Below are 23,102 nucleotides of genomic sequence, written 5' to 3'. Positions count from 1 at the left end.
CTGGACAGTGAGGGGTGCCTGCAGTGGGCACAAGACACAAAACAAACATGAACAAATCTCACTTGTGATAAGTGCTAGGGAGAAATGCAAAAGGGTGATGTGACTGTGACTGGGAGCTCTTTTAGACTGGGTGACCAGGAACCCACTCTTTGAGGAGGTGACGTTGAACCTGAATGATCTGAATGACAGAGGAGGAGCCAGTGTGAGAAGGTGGGGAAGAGCAAGGGAGCGGCAGGAGAGAATGTAGATTCCCAGGGCTTCTCCGGTTCTAGGGACTGGGGAAGGGAGGCCATAGAGAGCTGGGGAGACCGCTTGAGAGACAGGGTAAGATTTGGGGTCCTTTTGAGAACCGATGGGCCCTGCTGATGAAGTGGAGATGGGGCTGAAGAAAGCCCCCAGCAGGATGTCCCCAGTTTTTTTATTTGAACAGATGTGGTGGCACTAATTACCTGGGTGATGGCACTAGTTACCTGGGTGTTGGGTACACTAAACTGGAGCTGCCTGTTAGACACCTCAGAGTGGCTGGGTCCCATGCCATCTGGATCTGTGACTCGGGAGTGCAGGGATGAGGGCAGGTCTGGGCATGTGAATGTGGGATCACTAGCACGTGAAAAAGGGCATCCTGGTTTTCCTGAAAGTCCTGTTTATAAAATTTGATGGAGATTCTTTAGTTCTATCCTCTCTGTTCATTTTGTGCTTCCTGAGCTCCAGGCTTTAGGTACTAGATATAAGGCTGTGAATGAGACGTGATCCTGCCCTCAGTGAATTTTCAACCTGGTCTAAGAAACAACTAGTCAGAATATAAGAAGCAATGAAAAGAGGGCAAAATAACTATGGGAGCAGGGGCTGAGGGCAAGAAGAGGAAGCTGTGGAAGATGGGAATGGGGTAGAGATGTGGGAAGACCTCAGGGAGGGGTGGTGCCTGTCACCTCTGGCCAGGGCTGGGTGTGGGATGCCTTTTTAAGAGGGGTGGGGGTAAGGACAACTGGAGTGGTCAGTAGAGGGGGATGTGCCTAACCTCTACCGGTGGCGTTGGCCGGTTAGGAAGGTCCTTTCTGGGGTTAGACATCTAGACACTTGCAAGCCAGGGAGCTTGCTCCCCAGCCTTCTGGCTGTTGGTCCCGCGGGCCCAGAACCTCTCCCCGGTAATTGCTTTCCGTAATGTGTTAGCTCCAAACCAATTTCACGCCTCCGTGAGGACTCCGCCCTGCACTGGAGGCACCGACTTCCCCACCACCAACCTACCCGTGTGTGAATGCGTGGGCTCACAAATATAGCACACATTAAACAAGACAGGTACACAGCATTCAGAGAACCTGAGCACAACCATGCACAAACCTACATGCATGCATACTAGACTTTAATACACTCGTGTGCAAAGCTTCTACTCCCCACACCGAAACTCCTTTCCCGGCCCCAACCCAATGCACTCACATCCAAACACCCAGAAGCTTGGACCGCTCGCCTGGTCTCTTCCTTTGCCCTCAGCGCGTCTCCTGACTAACGCCAGGGGGCGTTGGAGCACTCCACGCCTCCCTCGCGGTTACTGCAGTTACGCGCTTCTTCCACTAGAGGGTATCCGCGGACAGGGCCCGACGCTGCCCACCGTGGGAAGACTGTCCGGCCAATGAGTGAGCTGGACGCACGGACCTGTTGGTTTTTGACTTCAGAACACTTGGCTTGGTTTTAGCCCCCTAAGTGCCGTTGCCAGTATATGAAAGAGAGGCCAGATGATAAGGTCTGACGCACAGGCAGAGAAGGTATATCAAAACTAAAATCCGCAGGAGCATTTCCCAATTGGGTGGAGTACTGGGAATGGGCCAGGTCGAGCACGTGGACAATGAGAGCAGCGCTTTGAGAACTGTTGTAGACAACAATAGCGACACTGTTCAGGGAGGCAGTAGAACCACAGTTTTCTGCTTCTAAAGAACGCAGCCAGTTCTGCTCAGACTGGATAGCGACAGCATCTGTCCTTGGTACTGATGGGACAGTTAGAAGCAGTTTGTGGAGTGCTACTGATTGGGGGAACAAGAGTTCTGGACCACTCTGTCCTTCATCTGGTTTTGTGCAGGAAGAACTCATTTTGGATGATGTTCTCTCTATTTACATGAGCCTGGCTTTCTGCATATGTAATAATCACCCTCTCACACGTGGAGAAGTTCAGTGAAGAGGGGCCAAGGTCACATGGCCCAATAAGGGGTCAGAACTTGACTCCAGGTCTTTTTACTCCACCAGTGCCATTTTCCATTTATCATGTGGCCTCAGCTTCACCCTCAATGAAAGGGAGGAAGAGGGAGTGGGCTGCAGTAGTTGCCACTGAATGTTAAGGACTAGGAAGTCACACTTCATGACTTCAGCATAGTAAGGGAACCGATTGTGTAAAAAGCACAGTATGTAGTAAACATGAACCATACCAAGTCAATACAAAGTCCCTGAGGTCTTACTTGTCTCAGTTTAGAGTTGGTGATCTGCTGGGATTTGTTGGTACAAAGCTGTAAACCTGTACTCTCTTTGCCAGCCTGAGTGAGGAGTTCAGTTTTCTTAATACACTTCTGAGCAATACACATTTGGCATGAGCAAGATGACATACATCTTCAAGACCATAGGGTCTTTACCCTTGAGTCCTTGATGATGCATGGTTGATTCTGTATCACCAAAGAGTGACAGGCTTCTTTAAATGGCCTTTTATTTGGCAGTACTGGTTGGAAGAAGATGGTTCAATATATACCCTTTAAAAAATAGCCTTTTGGGTCTGGGGATGTGGCTCAAGCGGTAGCGCAATCGCCTGGCATGCGTGCGGCCGGGTTCGATCCTCAGCACCACATACCAACAAAGATGTTGTGTCCGCCGAGAACTGAAAAATAAATATTAAAAATTCTCTCTCACTCTCTCTCCTCTCTCACTCTCTCTTTAAAAAAAATAGCCTTTTGAGCTTTTGGAATTTTGTACTATGTATTTTTATTACCTTTGCAAAAAAAAAGTGAATTCAATTATTTTAAAGAAATGGTTCTTCTCCATGCCTTATTTGATTGATATGGAATCTGCTCATACAGCCTTAATTGCAGTAACTGTAGCCCAAAGTTCCCTCCATAATCAAGTCAATAAGCCTCTATTATGTATCCAACACTGTAAAACCATCAAACCAAGTACTTGACCTCTCACTTTTTAAGTACAATACACTTGTGAAGTCTGGTCTTCCACATCAGTACCACGAAGTGCTTGGTTAATTTAACCAAGGGTTGTTCTGAATACTATCTTTAGACCAGGATGAATTCCAGTTCTGTAGCAGTGAGTTGGGAGTTCCCCAGGGCCTAAGCTAAGGTACCTCTTCTTTATGGTGACATCTTCCCCCCAGACCCATCTCTTAGAAGTTTCCTTGAGTTTAATGTGCAGCCCAAGGTAGATCAACACTACATGGAAAGGATAATCTCTGTTCACCTTTTTGATGAATTATCAATCAAGGCATAACCAGAGAAAGCTCCCCTCTTGAGTCCTGCCTCTCCCTCTGTGCCATGTGGTGTTAGTGTCTTTCAGGGTGTTGATTTTAAATATATCAGCCTGACATTAGCTGTGTTCCCTAGGTCAACACAACACCCGACTGGAACAAATGTCAGTGAGACCCAGTGTTCCTTCCTGCTCCGCTCTGTCCTGGTATGGCAACTCTGGGCCTCATTTTCCTAGGTTTTCCTTCTTACCTAAGCTAAGCCCTTTGCCCTACTTAAATTGCATTTTCATAAACTTGTCTGGCTTTTCTGTTATTCATTTTAACTAGCTTGGTTCTCCCTGGCCCCAACTGAATAACAGTTTCCTAGTGACCAAACGACACTCATTTTAGCTGACCAGGGTTGCTCTGTGTCCTGAAGATCAGGTCTCTCTTCTGTTGACTTGTCTCAAGTCTCTTTCTTGCCAATTGACCTGAGGTGCTTATAGAGCAAAAGTGCCTGTGACTTCTGCATCTAGATTGACAACTCTACTGCTGGGAATCAGGAGGAGGGGGACAGTAAAAGGCCCTACCATTTCTGTGCCTGAGAACAGGGGGGGTGAGCAGAGTCATCCGCAATTAGCGGACAATTAGCGCTGCTGACCCTTGGGGCTCATCAGCACTCCTGGGGCCAGCCCCCAGCAATCAGCCAGGGCAGGTGGAGAGTGTCAGGCCCGGGAATGAATAGGGCTCATCAGCGGCGCTGGAGCCGGGGAGCCAATCAGGGAAATTAATAGCAGAGAGAGGGCGAGAGTGAGGGAGGGAAACAGACAGACCTACGGACAGGAGGTACAGATAGAGGCAAGCAATGAGAAAAAAAAAAAAAAAAAAAAAGAGGTGCACTGGGATAGGGAATGAAGATGGGAAAGAGCTATTCAAATAAAGAGAGGAATAGGAATAAAAACGAGGGCGGGGAAGGGAAGAAGAGTAGGAGGAAGGAAAAGAATGTAAAGGATGGTAGAAAGGTGGAGGGGGAAGGTGAAGGAATGGTAAGTACTGGCACAGTGTGGGCACTCGAGGAAATTACCCAGACACGAGAATAAGAGACCAAGGGAAATTGGCCACGGGGGGAGAGAATGAGGAAGAAGGGGAAGGGCCAATGCCCAGAGAATGAAGATCAGGGGAGAGCGTGCGATGGGGTGGGGAAGGCGACCGTGGAGGAAAAGGGCCCCACACAAGTGGCCCTAAGCCGCGCGCGCGTCGCTGGGGCCGAGCGCGCCCCCTGCCGTCCCGCCGCCCTCCACCCGGCTCTGTCCGCAGAGGTCCTGTCCCGCCCGCGCGCCGGGTCTTGGGAGCCATCAGGTCCTGCGCTCCTGGGCCCGGAGAAGGGGCGTCGGGCGCAGGGAGACGTGCCGAGGGTCCGACGCAGGGCGGCGGGCTGCGGCGGGGTGTGGGCGCTGGGGCTCTGCCCGCCCCTCCGGCGCGCCCTCCTGGCTGCCGCCCGCGCCGAATCCACGCCCGGGCCCGCTGCCCGGTCCACGCCGGGCCGCCACCCGCTCACCCTCCGAGCCGGGCCGAGCCCGAGCCTGTGGGCTGAGTGGGGGGCAGGCTGGCTGGAGGGAGGGGACCGGCCCAGCAGCTGCCGCTGCCTTCTCGTCGGCCGCAAACTTTCACAAAGCGGCGTGTCCGGCCTCATCAATCTCCATTAATAATAGTTGGTTGGGCCGCTGGGGGCGGGCGGGGTCCCGGGCCGGCCGGGCCGCTGGGAACCGGCTGTGCGGAGGGAGCTGGAGCCGGGCGCGGCGGCGGCGGGCGGAGGGAGGAAGTGAAGCGTAATTTGAGGAAGATGGATGAGTCCGGAGGGCGACACCCCCAGCCCGCCCGCCCGCCCCCTCCCTCCTTATGAGAGAGGGAGCGCGGCGCCGGAGCCACACTGCGCCGAGCCCGCGCCCCGCCGCCACCTCGGCCCGGGAGCCAGGAGCGAGCCCTGCGTGTCCGCGCGGGGCGCCCGAGCCGCGGGGCGCACGGCGGCGCCCGGAGGGGAGCGCCCCGGGGCGGCCGCAGCTCCGGGCGCGATGCAGAGAGCCGGAGGCGGCGGCGCTCCCGGGGCCAGCGGCGGGGGCGGCGGGGTCCCGGGCACTGCCTTCTCCATCGACTCCCTGATCGGGCCGCCGCCGCCACGCTCTGGCCACTTGCTCTACACCGGCTACCCCATGTTCATGCCCTACCGGCCGCTCGTGCTGCCTCAGGCGCTGGCCCCGGCGCCGCTGCCCGCCGGCCTCCCGCCCCTCGCCCCGCTCGCCTCCTTCGCCGGCCGCCTTACCAACACCTTCTGTGCGGGGCTGGGCCAGGCCGTGCCCTCGATGGTGGCGCTGACCACCGCGCTGCCCAGCTTCGCCGAGCCGCCCGACGCCTTCTACGGGCCCCCGGAGCTCGCCGCCGCCGCCGCCGCCGCCACTGCCACGCGAAACAACCCGGAGCAGGGCGGCCGACGCCCGGAGGGCGGGCTGGAAGCCGACGAGCTGCTGCCGGCCCGGGAGAAAGTGGCAGAGCCCCCGCCGCCCCCGCCTGCGCACTTCTCAGAGACTTTCCCAAGTCTGCCGGGTAAGTGCTGGGGCCCACCAGGGCGCCGGGCGGGAGGCCAGCTCACCTGGAGGTCCCAGACCCGAACCTGCTTGGAACCCCCGGGACCTGCCTGGAGCCCTGCAGCTCCAGACCCCCAGATCGCATGCGGAATCTGCGGAACCGACTCCAATACAGTTCCAAGCACAGGATCTCTAGGTCCCCAGACCCATCCTACTGCTCTGCCTGTCCCCAGACTGCTGGAAGCCTCACCAAAGACTTCCAGCACTCTCTTCCAAATTAGTGTCTTTCCTCCCAGCATTCTAGCCTCCGGCCTCGCCCTGTCGCCTTCTTAGAATTCCTTCTTTTCTCTCCTCTACCAGAAGTAGAGAAGCTACAAGGGTGGGATTCCTGGGGACACCAGCAGGGCCCCAGGATGAGGCATGTTCGGAAGCTGTCGGTTTGGTAAGGACTGTCTGGCTTCCGAGGAGAGGACTGTTTGACCTCCAGTACAAATGGCCAGCATGAACTGTGCGGCTGCAGGTTCAGAGGGAGGATCTCAACGGTGTCTGTTGCTTAGCCTAGAGGTCAATTCTGAACCCACAGGCTTAGAATTCAGCTTTGAGAAACCAAGTAGAGGGATACCGGCAGCTGATGGGAGAAGAGGCTACAGGCTGGGCTGAGTTGGGTGTGGCCTGAAGACCCATAGTTGAGAATCTGGCTGAAATGCTGCTAAGAGCCCTGGATCCTCCATGGGAGGATGCCCTGCAGAGACAGTATATGAAATGGAACCCTACTTAAAATCAGTTCACTTAGAACCCTCTTGTTCTTGCTAGGGGTCCTAAACCCCTAGGAGCCACAAAAGCTTTCTCCTATCCAAGTAGATGCAGGTGTTCTGAGATCTGATGCTTACATAATTTGGTGGACCTTATTTAAGAAAAATAAGGTTAACATACAGGTAGGTGTAGGACTGTGAAGCTAAACTTCCTTAGCACAGATGAATCTGCTTTTGCTCAAACATTAACTGTATCCAGCTTAGCAGGTAGGGAGGACCCCAGAATTCCCAGAGGCTGACTCTAGTGGAGACAGGCATCCTTGGCCAAGAAAGGCAATTCTTGGGTCTCCCTGAATTTATCCAAAGGGCTAATCACTCCTCCAGACTCCGAGGGCTGCCACAGAGCCTGTCTTCCCCTCCTCTTACCTCTTGGTTCTGGGCATTTGGGCTTTGAGGATTCAACTGTTGTTTTCTTTTTTCATACCTGGCTAGACCAAGAGGATACCAGGAAGTCAGAGCAGCATCTCCCAAGAAGGGCCATAGGGAGAAGACAGAACACACCTGGAGATGAGAGGAAATGTCTGCAAGATAAGAGGGTGGGGGTTCTGTAGAAGCCAGCAGGTGATCTAAAGAAGGAAGGATTAGCAGGATTCTTAGAATAGGATGATCCTAAGGCAGAAAAGACCAGAGGACAGGTCATAAAAGAGATGGCTGTGGAGACAACAGAATCTGGAGGCAGAGCAGACACACCTAGGAAAGAGATGAGCCGGAGGGAGAGCCCAGGTAGAGCCGACCTCAGAGGAATATGCCCAGCCCGAGAAGAACAAGCAGCTCATCCAGTCTAAGGTCTCCTCTGTTCCTCTTTTGACCATTTTGTATAATGGAGGCTTTCTTGGCGTAGATTGAATATTGGCTACAAACAAGGTATTGATAGAGAGGAATAAGCAGAGGGGGGAAACGAAAGAGAAATATTGAGGAGGGAAGAATAGAGGACAGGAGGAAGAAATGAGCTGAGTCCTGGGACATCAAAAGAGATGATAAAATGAGAGGGCTGTCAGCAGAGGGTCTCTGTATAGGGCTAGATGGAAAGCAAACAATTCCATCAGACCAAAAGTGTGTGTGCATGTGTGCAGAAGAGTCCTGTCCTGGGAGGAGTGGAGAGTGCTTAGAAAAAAAAAATAGTGGGCAAGGTTTGAACACTATGAGTAATTTTCCTTAAAGGGTTTTCAATACTGGAGTGATTGGAAACCAGAATTTACATAGAAATGATGAAGGGGAGATCATCATCCTAGGAAAATGTTGGAAATAAAAAGAAATCCATGTGTTGTTCTTGGAATGTGGGCCAGGGGCTCTGTTATTAAACATGGTGGCAGAGAGATCTTGCAGGGGAAGGGTTTTGAGAGTCCTGCCTTAGCCTAGAAAGATACGCCGTGGGTCGTGGTAGGTGCCGGCCGGGCAGCAAGGAAGCCGGTTTCAGAAGAAACATCCACTCACACCCACTTCCCCAGTTGTGGGTTTCCCCTGAGATGGCTGCAAAAAGAGAATGCAGTTCCAGAAATATTAGGCATAAAATCCATCTGGGGAGTGACGGTACATGGCCCACATTGAAATGGTGGGAAAACCAACCCTCCAGTTTGGGATTATGCTGGAGTATTTGGGATGAAATAAGATAGTTCTCTGCTGGGAATAATGGGATTGAAACCTCTAGAGCAGAAGAGTCTTGGGAAAGAACACAGTCTTTAAAGTGACAGAGGAGTAACTGCTCTCCTGGTGGGGCATGGTGACATTGGGCTGCAATTATTATTAATTTATATTTGTTTAACATTTTACTATTACCAGCCCCTTTAAGTGAACCTATAGTGACAACAAGCCAGTTTGGAGAATGAGTGAAGTTCTTTTCTTTGGGAGTTACAGGGACTTTTTTTTTAAGTTGGCTGAGAGTTAAGACAGACACCACTCTCTATAAGAATTAATGAAGAAAAACCAGAACTTCATTATGATTTGATTGCAGAGGTGGAAGCTCTCTTAACAGGTACATAGAAACACGGGGTGGAAAGATATTGAGAATGGTTGATTGAATAGAATTCTAGGTTTGGCACATGGGAAGCAGTGGGCTAATGGGAGCAAATCTTTTAGTTGAATGATAAAGTGGAGAGAATTTTGAACTGACAGGGAAGATTAAAGTCTGAGTCAGTAGGGCTGGGGTGTAGCTTGAGGGTAGAGAGCTTTGCTTAGCATGCCTGAGGCCCTGAGTTCCATCCCCAGCACTGAAAAGGAAAATAACAAAATACGAAGAGCCCAAAATAGTGCCGACTAGTAGAAGCTATATATGTAATTTAAAGGTTTTTATTAGTCATGTTAAAAAGATAAACAGGAAAAATTAGTTTAAAAATGCATCTTATTTAACCCACTATGTCCAAAATAATTTCAGCATTAAACATATAAGCATTAAAGTGAGATATTTTATATCTTCTTTTCATACTGAGTCCTCGAGATCCAGTGTGTATTTCAGACTCCCAATACATCTCAGTCTGGACCAGTGGTGTTTCAGATGTTGGGTAGCTGCATGTGGCCGGAGGTGTCCATATTCAACATAACACACCTAGAGATCTCTAAGAACAAAGTTAGGTGAAACTGCCAGGGGAGGGAGCTGTGGGCTGGGGTGGAGACTGAGTCCTCAACGCAGCAGGAAGGGAGGAGAGAAGAGAGTAGTGAGATCTGGATAGAAGGAAGAACAAAGCTCTGCCCTGAGTGGGATGGGCAGGGGTGCTCTGAGTCTGAAGGTGCGTGAGCTCTGGCTGAGAGTGATCCCAGCTGACTTGTGTGCAAGTCTGCAGATCAGCATCTGGGATGATGAAGGAAGAGGATGTCTGCCGTGTGCTGGGGCAGTGATGAAAAAAAGCTGTCTGTTTAGGGACATGAAGAAGAAAACTTTAAGTTGGGAGTGTCTAGAGCAGTCATTCATTTGCAGAGAAGAAGGCTGGATTACCTGGCTACACAAGCTGCGAAGTGCGGGCGGGGTGGGGGGGGTAGGTGCTCCATATAGACTGTCAGTCAGTCGAGTGGTGTGGATACAGGAGGGATGATGTGGGTCCTGGGCTTGTGAAGAAACGAAAGCAGTCGCATTTGGGGTGATGTGGGAGAGAGGAGCCTGGCATAGGACGAGGTGCTTAGCTTAAGGCAATCAGCTCTCAAAGACCATTTTCCTTGGGCGTTTCATGGTCTCCTGCGTGATAACCACTATGACTGTAATTTCTATTCAGAAATTACCAAGTCTTCTCTGTTGATTTTTTAAGTCGTCCTCATTACCCTTAAGCTAAGCACCTGATTATAGCTGGGGACATTTGGCTGACCAGTAGTTGGTTTCTGAATGGGTATCTATTGTAAATATCAAGATACGGTGTTTACTTATGACAGGAAAACAGGAAATGATGATGGGATGTGCCACCAGAGACTTCTGTTGCTAGACATGGGAGGAGATTTTTTGGAGGTGACAGGAGACCCAGACCAGGTGTTTCTAGAACTTTTGAGAGAAGCACACAGTGAGACATAGAGAAGAGTACATACTGCCTTAGTGGGATGGAGGGGGTGCCTTCTAAGGAGCTGTGACACATGGGCTCAAGTCAGCTTTGTCACCCCTCAGCTGTGTAACTGACAAATCACTCATTTCAGTCGGGGAAGATTATCGTGTGCCTATTCGTGGATTAATATGTTCTGGATACTTTGGGAGATGCAGTCTTGTAACCTCTCTAGACTTCAGATTTCTCATCTGGAGCAAAAGTGTTCATTCAGGTGATTGTTAGTGTCCCTTTCAATTCTGTGTTTAAAGTAGGGATCTCAACAGAATCTGGGGAGCCTCTGTCAGAGGATCTGTCAACTCTGGGTGGGATAAAAATTACTTCTTTATTGTTATTAACTTCTAACTGAAATTTGGTCTTTCTTTAATTATAAATGTAGGCCAAAATCATCTGAATTTCAGCAACATGTGAGGCTGTGGGTACTGATAGAAATTCCAGATTCAGCTGGGCACAGTATTGCGCACATATAATCCCAGCAATGCAGAAGGCTGAGACAAGATTTCAAGTTCAAGGCTAGCCTTGGCAACTTAGCAAGATGCTGTCCCAAAATGTAAAAAAAAAGAAAAGAAAGAAAAGAAAAAGAAAAGGGAAATCACAGTTGTTTTCATGTAAATTAATAATTTTTGGAAGGATCTTATTTAAAAAAATTAATCAAGACCATGAGTATGGGCTGGGGGTGTGGCTCAGTGGTGGAGCGCTTGCCTAGCATGTGTGAGGCACTGGGTTCAATCCTCAGCACCACATATCAATAAATTAAAAAAAATAAAGGTCCATTAACAATTAAAAAAATGAGTATATCACAAATCCAGTTTTAAATGTCTGATAACTGCAATAATATAATGGACTTCAACTATTAATTCTGTGTGTTTTATGTTATGTACCTAAAAGCATTATCCCGAGACAGGGCAGGTGGGTTGTATCTGCTGGCCAAAGGCACTCATGGCACAAAAAGAAAATGAAGGACCCCTAGTGGAGAGACAGACCCACAGTGACAGGGCCGTCAGGGGAGGACTGGACAGGATGCTGGGCTGCCACGTGCCATGGTGAAGGTGGCATTTGGCAGGGGGTGGTGGGGCAGAAGGGGAGTGGACAGAGGGGCCCTCTGCAGCAGCGTAGGTACGGAGACAAATCCTTCAGATGATGTGGAGGAGAGTTCTTCTGCTTAGAGAGATGGGCATGGAGTCTGTCCTGGGCATAATGGGAGAGAGGCAATAATTGGAATCATGAGGGGACATATTTTAATTAGAAAGAAGGAGGAGCGTAACATTAGGAGCCGAGTGCCCTGTATGGAGATAGACATTACAGGAGGAAGCCATTGGCTGGAACTCTGCCTTGGGAGAGGAATTGGGGGAAGGATCTTTTCTGTAAAACTGATTTGGAATCAGGAAATAGAAGGGAAAGAAGTGGAGTAGAATGTACAGAGACCTGGACAGAAAGGCGTGGTAGGAGGAGAGAACTTTATTTAGAGGGAATGAGGATATTCCCAGGCTGGGTAGGAAGAAGCACCCCTGTGAGGAAGCCAGCTGCAAGGACAGGGGTCCCTGCATGGTGTGCTCGGCCACCGGCGGCCTGTGCTCTGAGCTCTGAGTGGTGCAGAAGGGTAGGAAGCCTTTACTGAGAGCCAGCTGGAGCAGGGGAGATTCCACAGTAGAGAAGCGTGGAGCAATGCTGGGCAGGTGGGTGCTAATTGGAAGAGAGGGTGGTGGGGAGAGGGATGCCTGGATTTGCCGTGACAGAGTGGCCGCACGGGTTGAATTCAGGGGTGATGGGAAGAGACAGCCCTGGCCAGCAGGGTGGGCTGGTCCTTGTTGAGGAGTGGAGCAGAGGGCTGTGGATCCCTTGGGGACCAGGCTCATGAGCAGAAACACCATGCAAACACCATGGGCATGGCGAAAACTGGGAAATACTCTGACCCCAGGAGCTGGTTGGTTTCTTGGCTGAACTGCCTAGGAGGTGGGCTGATGCTGGGAGTCACCAAGAGGGTGGGGCTCTGTGCTGAGTGCGGGGGGAGAGAGGGATGCAGAGGCTGAAAGGAGGAGGGAGGTGTGTTGTCCTGAGAGAAAGGTAAGCATTGCTTTATGCTGGGACTACCAGGATTCCAAGAATCCCACCTTGACACTCCAGGTCCATAGCGGAGTGGGCGTGGCCAAGTCACACCTGTCCCAGCCCCGGCATCAGGAAAATTAGGGATTTGAATTAGTGTCCCCGCAGGTTGTTTCCAGCTCCATGATTCTGTTTGTACCTGTAAGGACACTTTATTAATGAACCCTCCCTCCCTCCCCACCCCCACCCTTGTTTTCTTTGAGGTGCTGGTGATCAAACCCAGGGCCTCAACGTGAATTGTTTCTTTATTTTTACAAAAGGTCCCTGAGCCAAGGGCCAGGGAAATTCTGTGCTTCCCAGTGCTTGGTGGAAGGAGGAGGAGGCAGGCTGGTCATGTGTTTTGGGGTCTGGCCTTAGGGTGAGGAAGGCTTTGTCATCAGGGACTGGGCGGGAGGCATCCCAGCTGTGGCTGTGCACAACTCTGATGTGAAACCAGTGAGAAAAACATGAGAGAAGTGGAAGTAGATATTGTCTAGGCCCAAAGGGTTGGGATCAGCCGAGACTAAGGTTACCTGGTAAGGAAGGAAGTAGTGAGAAAAGGGGAAGTTGAGCTGGGTGTGGTGGCGCACACCTGTGACCCCAACAACTCTCGAGGCTGATGCAGGAGGATTGCAGGTTTGAGGCCAACCTTAGCAGCTTAGCAAGATCCTATCTCAGAATAAAAAATAAGAAGGGCTGGAGATGTAGTTCAATGGTAAAGCACTCCTGGGTTCAATCCCTGTTACCAATATATAAAGAAAGAAAGGAGAAAAGGGAGTCATGCTATGGAATTGGTTTCCAGCCTCTGGTCTTCCTCCATGTGTTACAGTAGTTAGAGGCTAGAGGGACGTTAGGAGAAGCCTGTTTACATTAAGTGATAGTGAAGAGGTGTGGGCAGAGGCAGGGACAGGTTTTGGTCGAGAGCTGGGCACAGATCTCTCTCTCTCTCTCTCTCTCTCTCTCTCTCTCTCTCTCTCTCTCTCTCTCTCAACCCAGGCCTCATACATGCTCGGCAAGCACTCTACCACTGAGCTATGTCCCCATCCCATAGGGCACAGATCTCGGTGCCACTGTTTCTCTGTGATCCGCAGCAAAGTCCTGACCTGGGCCATTCCAGTGTCCGCACCAATAAAATAAGGGCACTAAAGCCTTGCTCACAGACTTGCAGCTTAAATGACAAGATCTTTGTGCAGTGTCCTGAGAGTAACAGGTGCCCAAGAAGCTATCATTATTGTCCTTGCCCTTGAATAGGCGGGAAGCTCTCCAGGATTCAGCTGGAGGGCTCTGTGAACTGGGGACGGGGTGGGGTGCCTGATAATGTGCCGTCAGGGACAGGCATTCCTAGGCAGGGATTGAAGGTGCAGGTGTCCGACAGCTGTTCACATGGGGCTGGCCAGGGCAGAACTCCTACTGTCTAGTCCGGGTGGATTTCCAGTGTCTTTGGCTCTTTCTCCTTCCTATGGGTTCTCCTACCTCGTGTTCTGGTGTCCTCTGGAGATCGCCGACTGCCCAGAGCCCCTCTGCTGTGCCTCACGGGGCCTGTTCTTCCTTACTGTCTATTTAAAAAATATATATTTCTCCTTTTTTCTTCGCCAAGATTCCTCTTTGCTCATATGTCTGATCTGTGTTAGGAGCAACACCACTGGATTCAACTAATTCATACGCAGCTGGATGAAAGAGTTTCCTAAAAGTCCAAGTGAACTTCACACTGGTGGATCCTTAGGTGGTAGTGTTGGGAATTAGCTTGGGGTGACATGGAGGAGTTACTATGGGAGGGAGGGAGGCAGTGTGGGAGTCAGGTGGTCATGGCGGCTCCAGTGACAGCGTGCCACCTAGGTCCTTTCAGCTGCTTGTGATGGGAGCTCACCCTTCCTGTGGACTAAGGTGAGGAGACATGGATTCATGTGGCTGTGGAGGAGCCACGGGCTCAGAAACGCAAACGGTGCCGTTGGGTCTTTCTTGCTCCCTCTCTGACTTCACTTCACCCCCTCCTCAAGACCAGGCCCTTCGAGGGCCAAGAGGCAGGGAGGCCAGCGCACAGGCAGCTCTGAGTGTTCACAGGTGAGCACCCAGTGAGGGTGGCAGTGTTGGATCATCCCAGGAGGACTGGAGTCCCCAGGAAGGCAGCGTGTTCAGTCCCAGGCCCAGGTCACAGCTGGCAGACCCACCAGCTCCTGGGTGGGAAGAGGAAGATGGACCCTAAAGGAAGGGTGCTGTCACTGAACAAAAGTGGGGAGGGACCTGGGCAGGGAAAAACAGCCTGACGCAGAAACCAGAGAGAAGGGTGAGACCGGCCTCAGCTCTCTTTCGGGATGCTTAGCTTCCTCAGCCACTAGTTGCAGTTCAGGAGGCTGAGACAGGAGGATCCTGAGTTCAAAGCCAGCCTCAGCAACATAGCAAGGTCTTAAGCAACTTAATGAGACACTGTCTCAAAAAGTAAAAAGGGTGGGGGTGTCACTCAGTGGTTAAGCACCTCCAAGGACTGATGGGATCCAGGGAAGGACTCGCTGAGGATGCAGCTGGAGGCAGTTGACAAACATGTACCCCTCTGTGAGGCCAGCTCTTGGCTCTGATTCCCACTGGACTGGGGCTGGGGCTCAGTGGCAGAGTGCTTGCTTAGCATGTGTGAGACCCTGGGTTTGATCCTCAGACCACATAAAAATACATTAAATAAAGGGTATTGTGTCCATCTACAACTAAAAAATAAAATTCTTTTTTTTTTTTTAAAGAAAGAAAAGAGCCCTACTGAAGAAGCCACAAGAAATTGGTGTTCGAAAGAAACTGTTTCCATAGTTTGGCCACATTCTTTTTAAAGTTAGAAAATATGTTTTCAAATAAAAGGAACATTGGCTCATAACATGACATCCTACAAACCGTAAGGACAGAGAAAATCAAGAGACAGACCTGGTGGGGATTTTGTGTTGGGGCCGAGAGGGCAAGCCAGGCCTTCCTATGGCAGCTGCAGGAGTCTTCTGTGGGCACCTGGAGTGGGAGACTTTGGTGGCTGGCCAGAGCCTGTAGAGGTGGGGGAAAGGAGGAGGTCTATACTTGGATTCAAGAAGAAGCTTATTTAATTAATGAGGCGTCTGGGGAGAGCTGTTGCCTCAAGTGCGGGGCCCGGTGGGGGGGGGCACGATCTCCTGGAAAGGACAGAAGAGGCTGGAGATTTAGGACATCAGGTGCAGTGTCCCTAGCTATGGGACTTAGGAAAATCGCTTAGTCTTCTTGAATCTCCATTTTCTTCACCTGAAAATAAGGTTATTAACTCCCTAGTCCTCCTAATAGTAACAGTAGATCAAGTCACTTTGTGAGTTGCTTGAAGGTAAAGGGAGATAATAAATGTGTTTTGAAAAGTTAAAGCTGGGCTGGCACACATCTGAAATCCCAGCAGTTCAGGAGGCTGAGACAGGAGGATCCCAAGTTCAAAGCCAGCCTCAGCAACATAGCAAGGTCTTAAGCAACTTAATGAGACACTGTCTCAAAAAGCAAAAAGGGCGGGGGTGTCACTCAGTGGTTAAGCACCTCCAGGTTAGTTCCCCAGTATCAAAATAAAAAGAAAGATTGGGGGGCTGGGGCTGTAGCTCAGCGGTAGAGCACTCACCTAGCATGTGTGAGGCCCTGGGTTCGATCCTCAGCACCACATAAAAACAATTAAGATATTGTGTCCATCTACAACTAAAGAAAAATATAAAAAAAGAAAAGAAAAGAAAGGTTAGGGCATGCAAGGTGCTCTTGACCGGGGCCAGGTCAGCCTGCCATGAAAGGAGCCCTGAGCTTCTCGTGAACCGGAGGCCCCTCTAGAAGGCAGCAATGGAGAGAAAACCCTTGCATGTATCTGGAGTAAAGAGTGCTGAAGAGCCATGGAGAGAGGAGAAAGTGGAGGGCTGTTCCTTATGTACCTGAAGTTAGAGGAGGGTGTAGCCTTAATGGGTGCAGGCCACACTGGAAGTGTGCTGGTGGCCACCAGTGATGGGAGAGCGATCTGTCTCAGAACAGAGCCTCGTGCACTGGGCATGGCGATGGACTGAGCCTCCAGAGCTGGGACTGATCACAGCTACACCTCTTTGGGGAGATGGCAGAGGACCTGTGTTTTCTCCCACCTTTTTTGGGGGGTGGTGCCACGGGATGGCACCAGGGCCTCTAGCACACTAGGCAAGTGCTGTGCCACTGAGCTCTGTTTACAGCCCTTCTCCCACCTTTGACACCATGGGGACAGGAGAGGTTGGCCTGGAGGATCAGGAGGAGGCTCACTGTCCTGGGAATGAGGTGGGCTGTTAAGCTGTTTTTAGAAATAGAAGAGTCACATGAGGGACATCTACCAATAGTAAAGCCAGTTGATTTTCTGTAAGTGATAACAGAGCAGGGGTCGGTGGCTGGATAAATGAGGGACATCACAGGGGCCAGCTGGGTTCCTGGGGCCAGGAGTCTAAAGTGACCCTTTACTCCTTCGGTGGCTTTCTGTCATCTTTGGTGACTGTGACCACAGGACTGCCTTCTTCTCAGTGTGAGTGTGGTGCTGGGTTCTCTTTCTGTGGGGGAATACCTTCCATGGAGTCTGCCGCCCTCAGTCTCTTCCCCAGCCTGACCTGACCCCAAGGTGGAGCTCTGTGTCCCTGGGCCACTGGCCTTCCTCTGGGAAGCCACCCTTGCAGACTCACCCTGAAGCCTGAGCAAGGCTCTTGAGTGGGATTCATGCTCCTGGCATGAGTTCTGTGAGCAGTTACAAGTCACACTTTGTGATATCTGTCCCTCTTCGCAGCCGCTAGACTTACAAGGGGAACCCAGCACACTTAACCTTGGTACCAGTGATATTCCCACACAAAAAGGACAGGACCTTTCTGCCTGTTTGGCTACCTACCTAGCACAGTCGAATGGTTTCCAGTTTTAAGATTTTCATTTTGCTGATGGTGTTATCAGAATGATTATTTGCCAGGCTGGGGATGTGGCTCAAGCGGTAGCGCGCTCGCCTGGCATGCGTGCAGCCCGGGTTCGATCCTCAGCACCACATACCAACAAAGATGTTGTGTCCGCCGAGAACTAAAAAATAAATATTAAAAATTCTCCCTCTCTCTCTCTCTCTCTCTCTCTCTCCTCTCTCACTCTCTCTTAAAAAAAAAAAAAAAGAATCATTATTTGCCATGTAAAATTTTCAATGAAGTCTTCTTTGGTCTATCAAGTATTTTTTTGTTGTTGTTCATATCAACCAGTAACCACATCTGCAATTGGAAATTTGCTTTTATGGATATTTTATCTACCAAATCTAAGTACTGTAAATCAAATTTTGTAAACATAAATTTTCTCAGGAAGGTTTGCTACTTCTGTCAGTTTTTAATCAATAACAAAAATTTAAGTGACATTTTAGTTTTGTTTGACCTTTTTACTACTAATATTTATCATGAATCAGATAAAATGATTTGGCCGAGCAAGGTGACACTCACATGTAAGCCTAGTGGCTCAGGAGGTGAAGGCAGCAAGATCTCAAGTTCAAGGCCAGCCTCAGCAACTTAGCGAGGCCCTGAACAACTTAGCAAGACCCTGTCTCAAAATAAAAAATAGAAAGAACTGCAGGTGTGGCTCACTGGTAGAGCATGCCTGGGTTCAATTTCCAGTACCGTGTCCACCCACACCTACCCCCACACACAGGAAGCAGTTGGTATGTCTTCTTCAGCTGTTAGGCTTGCTGCCTTATGAAGGGTCTCCTTTGCTCAGTGGTTCCGGGGCCACACCCTAGGCTTTGGCTGTGGGGGTTCTGCAGCTCCCCCTGCTGGTGGAGCAAAGAGCAAGTGCAGGGCCAGAACATCTTGCTTGGCTCCAAATGCAGCAATATTCTGGGTGAGAAAGTGGGGTATTTTTTTTAAAAAGCACCCTTGCTTCCCCTCCTCTAGCACCCACCTCCTCTCCTTTCTCTCGGTTCTTGAAACTTTTCGGCCGTCTCTTGTCTGGTTCGGCATTTTTTTCAGGCCATCTCCACCCCACTTCTCCCCAGGCTCTTCTGCCTTGCTTGGCCTTTCCTCCTCTCTCCCACTCCTGGCTGGGCTCACTCATTGTCCCGACGCTGCTCCGCTGAGACATGTGGCTGTGCTTTCCCTCTCTCGGTGGTGCCCATCGCCCCTCCCCCACTCATTCCTCCAGTCCTTATCTGAGTCCTCAATGTCATGATCATAAAGGAGCAGAGACACTCCTGCCCCTGCCGCTCTGCGTCCCCCAGGATGGAGAAGGAGAGACTGTGAACTTGTGCTCCTTGGAAGGCCTTAAAAGCAGCACTAAGGGTAGCCTCCTCGTGGGGGCTTGATTTTGCCGATGTCTGAAGACAGAGGGATGGATGAGGTGATCTCAGGAGGGCTCTGCCAGGTCCAGAACTGGGAGCCTCCTCTCAGTCATCATCAGCTTAGATTTATGGGACGTCCCTTGGGTGCTTGGTGCTGTACAGAAGGGTTCCATCCTTCAAGCCTGAAATCCAGTTGCTGCCTTTTTAGCACTGTTTAAGATCATCTTACTGGGCTGAGTTTTTATGAGCTTTCATCCTTCGTTCTGTTATTATTGAATACAAGGTATGTTTTAAGAATCAAAGTCGGAGGATTTAATGATGCTGTGGGATTGTCCTTCACTGTTTTCAGCACCCAGTAGGTTCCTGGGATCCTGTGGGCTTCCTCTGTGAATGTGAGGGAGGCCAGAGGCCGGAGGCCAGCTGGGCAGTGGGTAGGGTATTCATGGGTGTGTCTGATGGCACTGGAGCTGAGGTGATGGAGAGGCGTGGCAGAGGAAGCATCAGAGATGGAAAGAGAGATGGAGAGGGGCGAGCACACACCTGGATGCTGGATATCATTTCTCTTATTTAGCTGACTATTGAGCGCCTACTCAGTGCAGATCATTGTAAGATGCTCATGATACAGTGAATAAAACATCAGAATTCCTCAAAGCTCATATTCTAATTAGGGAGCGGCAGCCAGAGGGGTGGATGAATAAAGGTGGTGGCATAGTGACAGGTAGGTCACAGAGGGGAGATCAGAATGTCAGGGGTCCGAATCCTAAGGGAATGTTCAGGAAGCTCTCACTGGAGGAGCAGGGAAGCGGCCAGTGCTGAGATCCAGGAGGATGGAAGCCAGCGAGGAGAAGAGGACACTGACGGTCTAGATGGTGGTGACTTGGACCAGAGGCAACAGGGAGGAGAGGTCCAGCTCTGGGCGTATTTGAAAGGTGGATTTGTGAGTGGATGTGCTTCATGAGAGGAGTGAAGGGCAGCTGCAGATCTGGTTTGAAGGCAGGAGGATGGAGTTCCACAGAGATGGGGAGGACTGGGTTGTGTGGGAATGGACAATAGTGCGGGGAAGAGCCCTCAGTGAGAGGGAGGAGGGAGCCCAGGCTGAAGATCTCACAGGAAGTAAAAGAGGTGGTCAGCGAGGAGGCGAGGTGGGTGTTGGGAAGCCTGTGGCCGGTGGCCAGCACCCCCACCACATCAGGGCAGGGCTCCGGAAATGCAGGGCTGAGCCTGAACTATGGCTGGTCAACTCAGGAACGGGACAAAGGGGAGGAAGGGAGGAGACAAAGCAGGTTGGGGTGTGTGGTAGTAACAGGGCCAGATGATCCTGGCCTCTAGGGAGAATGTCACCGTGGCCCTTGAGCAGCAGGTGTGCACATCAGCAGCAAGGGATCAGCAGGTCAGCTCTGGAAGCTTCTGGGCCTCAGGCAGGTGGGGAGGGACCACACCCAGGACCAGCCCTGCCTGCCAGCAGGAGGTGTCTGGGCAGTGTCCCTGCCCCGCATGGCACCCTGGGTTTAGCCAAGCTGCATTCTGAACTCCAAGCAGGCTTGGAAGGTGTGTGTGGTGACATCCCGAGTGCCCACCTTCACGTGGCTCACAGGTCGTCGGATGATCGTCTTTTGACTTTCTGTTGTTGGGCAGAAAACGAGGGAGTTTGGGAAACTCAAACACTGACAACGTTCATTGTAGTCCTGACGAGCACATTAGTGGGTAGATTAAAACCAAAGGTGGAATCAGATTTCAGAATCATGTGTGGATTAAATGTTTGTATGTCTGTGATCATAAATAGTCACTCATCTACTAAACGAGTCAGAATTCCTTCTGCACAGTTCCTTCCCTGTTTTTCCCGTTTCACTCTGTCCCCACATTCCCTCCAGCCCTCAGCCAGTGTCAGGCTCTGGTCCTGGGGATTCTGAGCTTGAGCAGGAGCTGCTGTCTGCATTGGCCAGGAGAGAGGGGAGGTGGGAGAGCAATTCTGTCACTTTGGAATTCAGGATAAGGACCACAAGGGAATGGGGCCGAGTCACAGGGAGGAAGGTTAGGCACAGACAAGGGAATGGCATGTGGCTGGGAGCCCCTGTCCTGGCTGGGCAGTCTGGATAGGGATTGGGAAGGGGGCTTCAGACCTCCAGTTCCCAGGGCTTTGAGTGTCTTGGACCCATATTTAAGGAGGGTGTGGAGAGGAGCAGATAAGCCAGAAGATCTGGCCAGAGGTGTGTGAGGGTCTGTGACCTAGCTCTGCACAGAGGGAAATTTGGGGACAGCTCCTGCCAGCTGGGCAGGATGAGGACTCCTGGGGAAGCAGCAGGCTCCTCTCCTCCCACATTGGAAATCCAAGTCAGTGTCCCCCTGCTTTGTCCTGGGGCCCGGTGTAGGAGGTCACTGGGCCCTTGGTCCTGGGCTTGGAGAGTTGGGTATAGAGGGAATGAGATGGGTGGCGAGAAAGTCCGGGGGCTACTGTCCACTCCATTGCCTGCCCCCCTTTCTGTGGTGACGTCGAGCTGGTTAATACCTTTCTTCCCGTTGTCTCCCCTAACCCTCTTCCCGCTCCCCACCTGGATGTGCCTGTCCCTTCTCCTACTACCTCTTCCTTTCCATGCCTCCTCGTTTCTTGCCGCTGCCCCCCCCATGCTCCCCATTCCTGGCCGCGGTCCCGTTGCCCCCTCCACCCTGTCTTCCCTGCCTGCTCCCTCCCCATCCATCGGTTTCTCGCTCCCCACAGCAGAGGGGAAGGTGTACAGCTCAGACGAGGAGAAGCTGGAGGCCCCAGCGGGAGACCCAGCAGGCAGCGAGCAGGAGGAGGAGGGCTCAGGCGGTGACAGCGAGGACGACAGTTTCCTGGACAGTTCTGCAGGGGGCCCTGGGGCTCTTCTGGGACCTAAACCGAAGCTAAAGGGAAGCCTGGGGACTGGAGCTGAGGAGGGGACACCGGTGACCACAGGGGTCAGCGCCCCCGGGGGGAAAAGCCGCCGGCGCCGCACGGCCTTCACCAGCGAGCAGCTCCTGGAACTGGAGAAGGAGTTCCACTGCAAGAAGTACCTGAGCCTGACGGAGCGCTCCCAGATCGCCCACGCCCTCAAGCTCAGCGAGGTGCAGGTCAAGATCTGGTTCCAGAACCGCCGGGCCAAGTGGAAGCGCATCAAAGCCGGCAACGTGAGCAGCCGTTCCGGGGAGCCTGTCAGGAACCCCAAGATCGTCGTGCCCATACCTGTGCACGTCAACAGGTTCGCTGTGCGCAGCCAACACCAGCAAATGGAGCAGGGGGCCCGGCCCTGACCCGAGCAAGGACTGCGGCTGGGCTGTGCCCACAGGAGGGACCGCAGCAGGGAGAGGCCCACGGTGCTCCCCGCCCTGAGACCAGAGACCTTCAGGATGAGGGGCTTCAGGGCCACAGGGGCTCTGGGTCTACTCGCCAGGGAGGTGCTGGGACTGGGGTGGACTCCTCAGGCCCATGGGGCTTTAAATGCTTGGGGCCTGAAGGGTTCTGTGGCTGATGTCCAGGAACAGCTTCTGACCAAATGGAGGAGCCCAGGGCCACACCAGCCCAGATGGATGGCAGCTCCTTATTTATTTTATGTAAAGTTTGTATATATGGAGCTGTGTCTCTGTCTGCACTCCTAAGAAGCTTCGGGAAAGGTCTGTTTCATCGAGCCTCAGCCAGAGTTCATTCCATCTTGCACTCGGCCGGCCGTGCAAGGTGTGGGAAGAGATGGCTGGAACCACCAGCAGCCTCCAGGGGACCACTGCTCCCCTTACCTCTGCCTCCCGCTTGGCCCTGCTCCCACGTACACCCCTCACCTCCCGCTACAGCCACTGTTCCTCCTCCAGGTAAACAGGCCTCTTTGGAAGAGGTGGCCGACTTCAGGGGGTGAGACTCACTCCCATTTGTATTAAAGCTACATGACGGCATCTGACCCTCAATGGCTGGTGAGTGTTGGAGCCAGCTAACTGGCTAGAGGTCGCCAGTCCAGTGACAGGGGCAGGGTGGGGCTCGCTCACACTACCTTTGGGTGCAGAGGACACAGCAACCGAGTGGCCTCTGCTGCCCTTTGTATTTCAGATGCGAGGGCCCAGGGAGGGAGGACTCGACTCTGGTGCTGTTTCTGAAGCTTCAGGTACTGCAGCCTCTTCTGCTACAGAACAAGGTGGGCATAGAGGGGTCACTGCCAAATGGAGGGGACAGGAGCCAGTCTGTGATGGTTCTGGAAAGGTGTGTGCCGTGGGGAAGACCAGAGTGAGGCTATGGGATTGGAAGGGACAGTGTTGGTGGATAAAGCAAACACCCGAGCTACACCCTCCAGACACACTGCACTGACTGCAGGCAGAGGAACTGTTAGGGAGACGGGCTGAGGCCGGTTCATGGCAGGCCAGCTGCTTGGGAAGAACTTGGCCGTCTTGGTGGAGAGGAGCGCTAGTGTGAAC

The 23,102-nt window shown here is 51.9% G+C and overlaps 1 protein-coding gene across 1 annotated transcript; it reads left to right on the top strand.

Moving 5' to 3' along the window:
- Positions 1-4,603: 4,603 nt before the first annotated feature.
- On the top strand, positions 4,604-22,154 carry GBX1 (gastrulation brain homeobox 1). Its single transcript, XM_081286851.1, has 2 exons — positions 4,604-6,025; positions 21,403-22,154. The coding sequence occupies exons 1-2, from the start codon at positions 5,272-5,274 to the stop codon at positions 21,954-21,956; spliced, it is 1,308 nt and encodes a 435-aa protein (XP_081142977.1). The 5' UTR covers positions 4,604-5,271; the 3' UTR covers positions 21,957-22,154.
- Positions 22,155-23,102: the final 948 nt, after the last annotated feature.

This window comes from Spermophilus citellus (assembly GCF_964194105.1).
Source record: "Spermophilus citellus genome assembly, chromosome: 3".
Lineage (NCBI taxonomy): Eukaryota > Metazoa > Chordata > Mammalia > Rodentia > Sciuridae > Spermophilus > Spermophilus citellus.
This window is presented reverse-complemented; position numbering and strand designations above follow the sequence as displayed.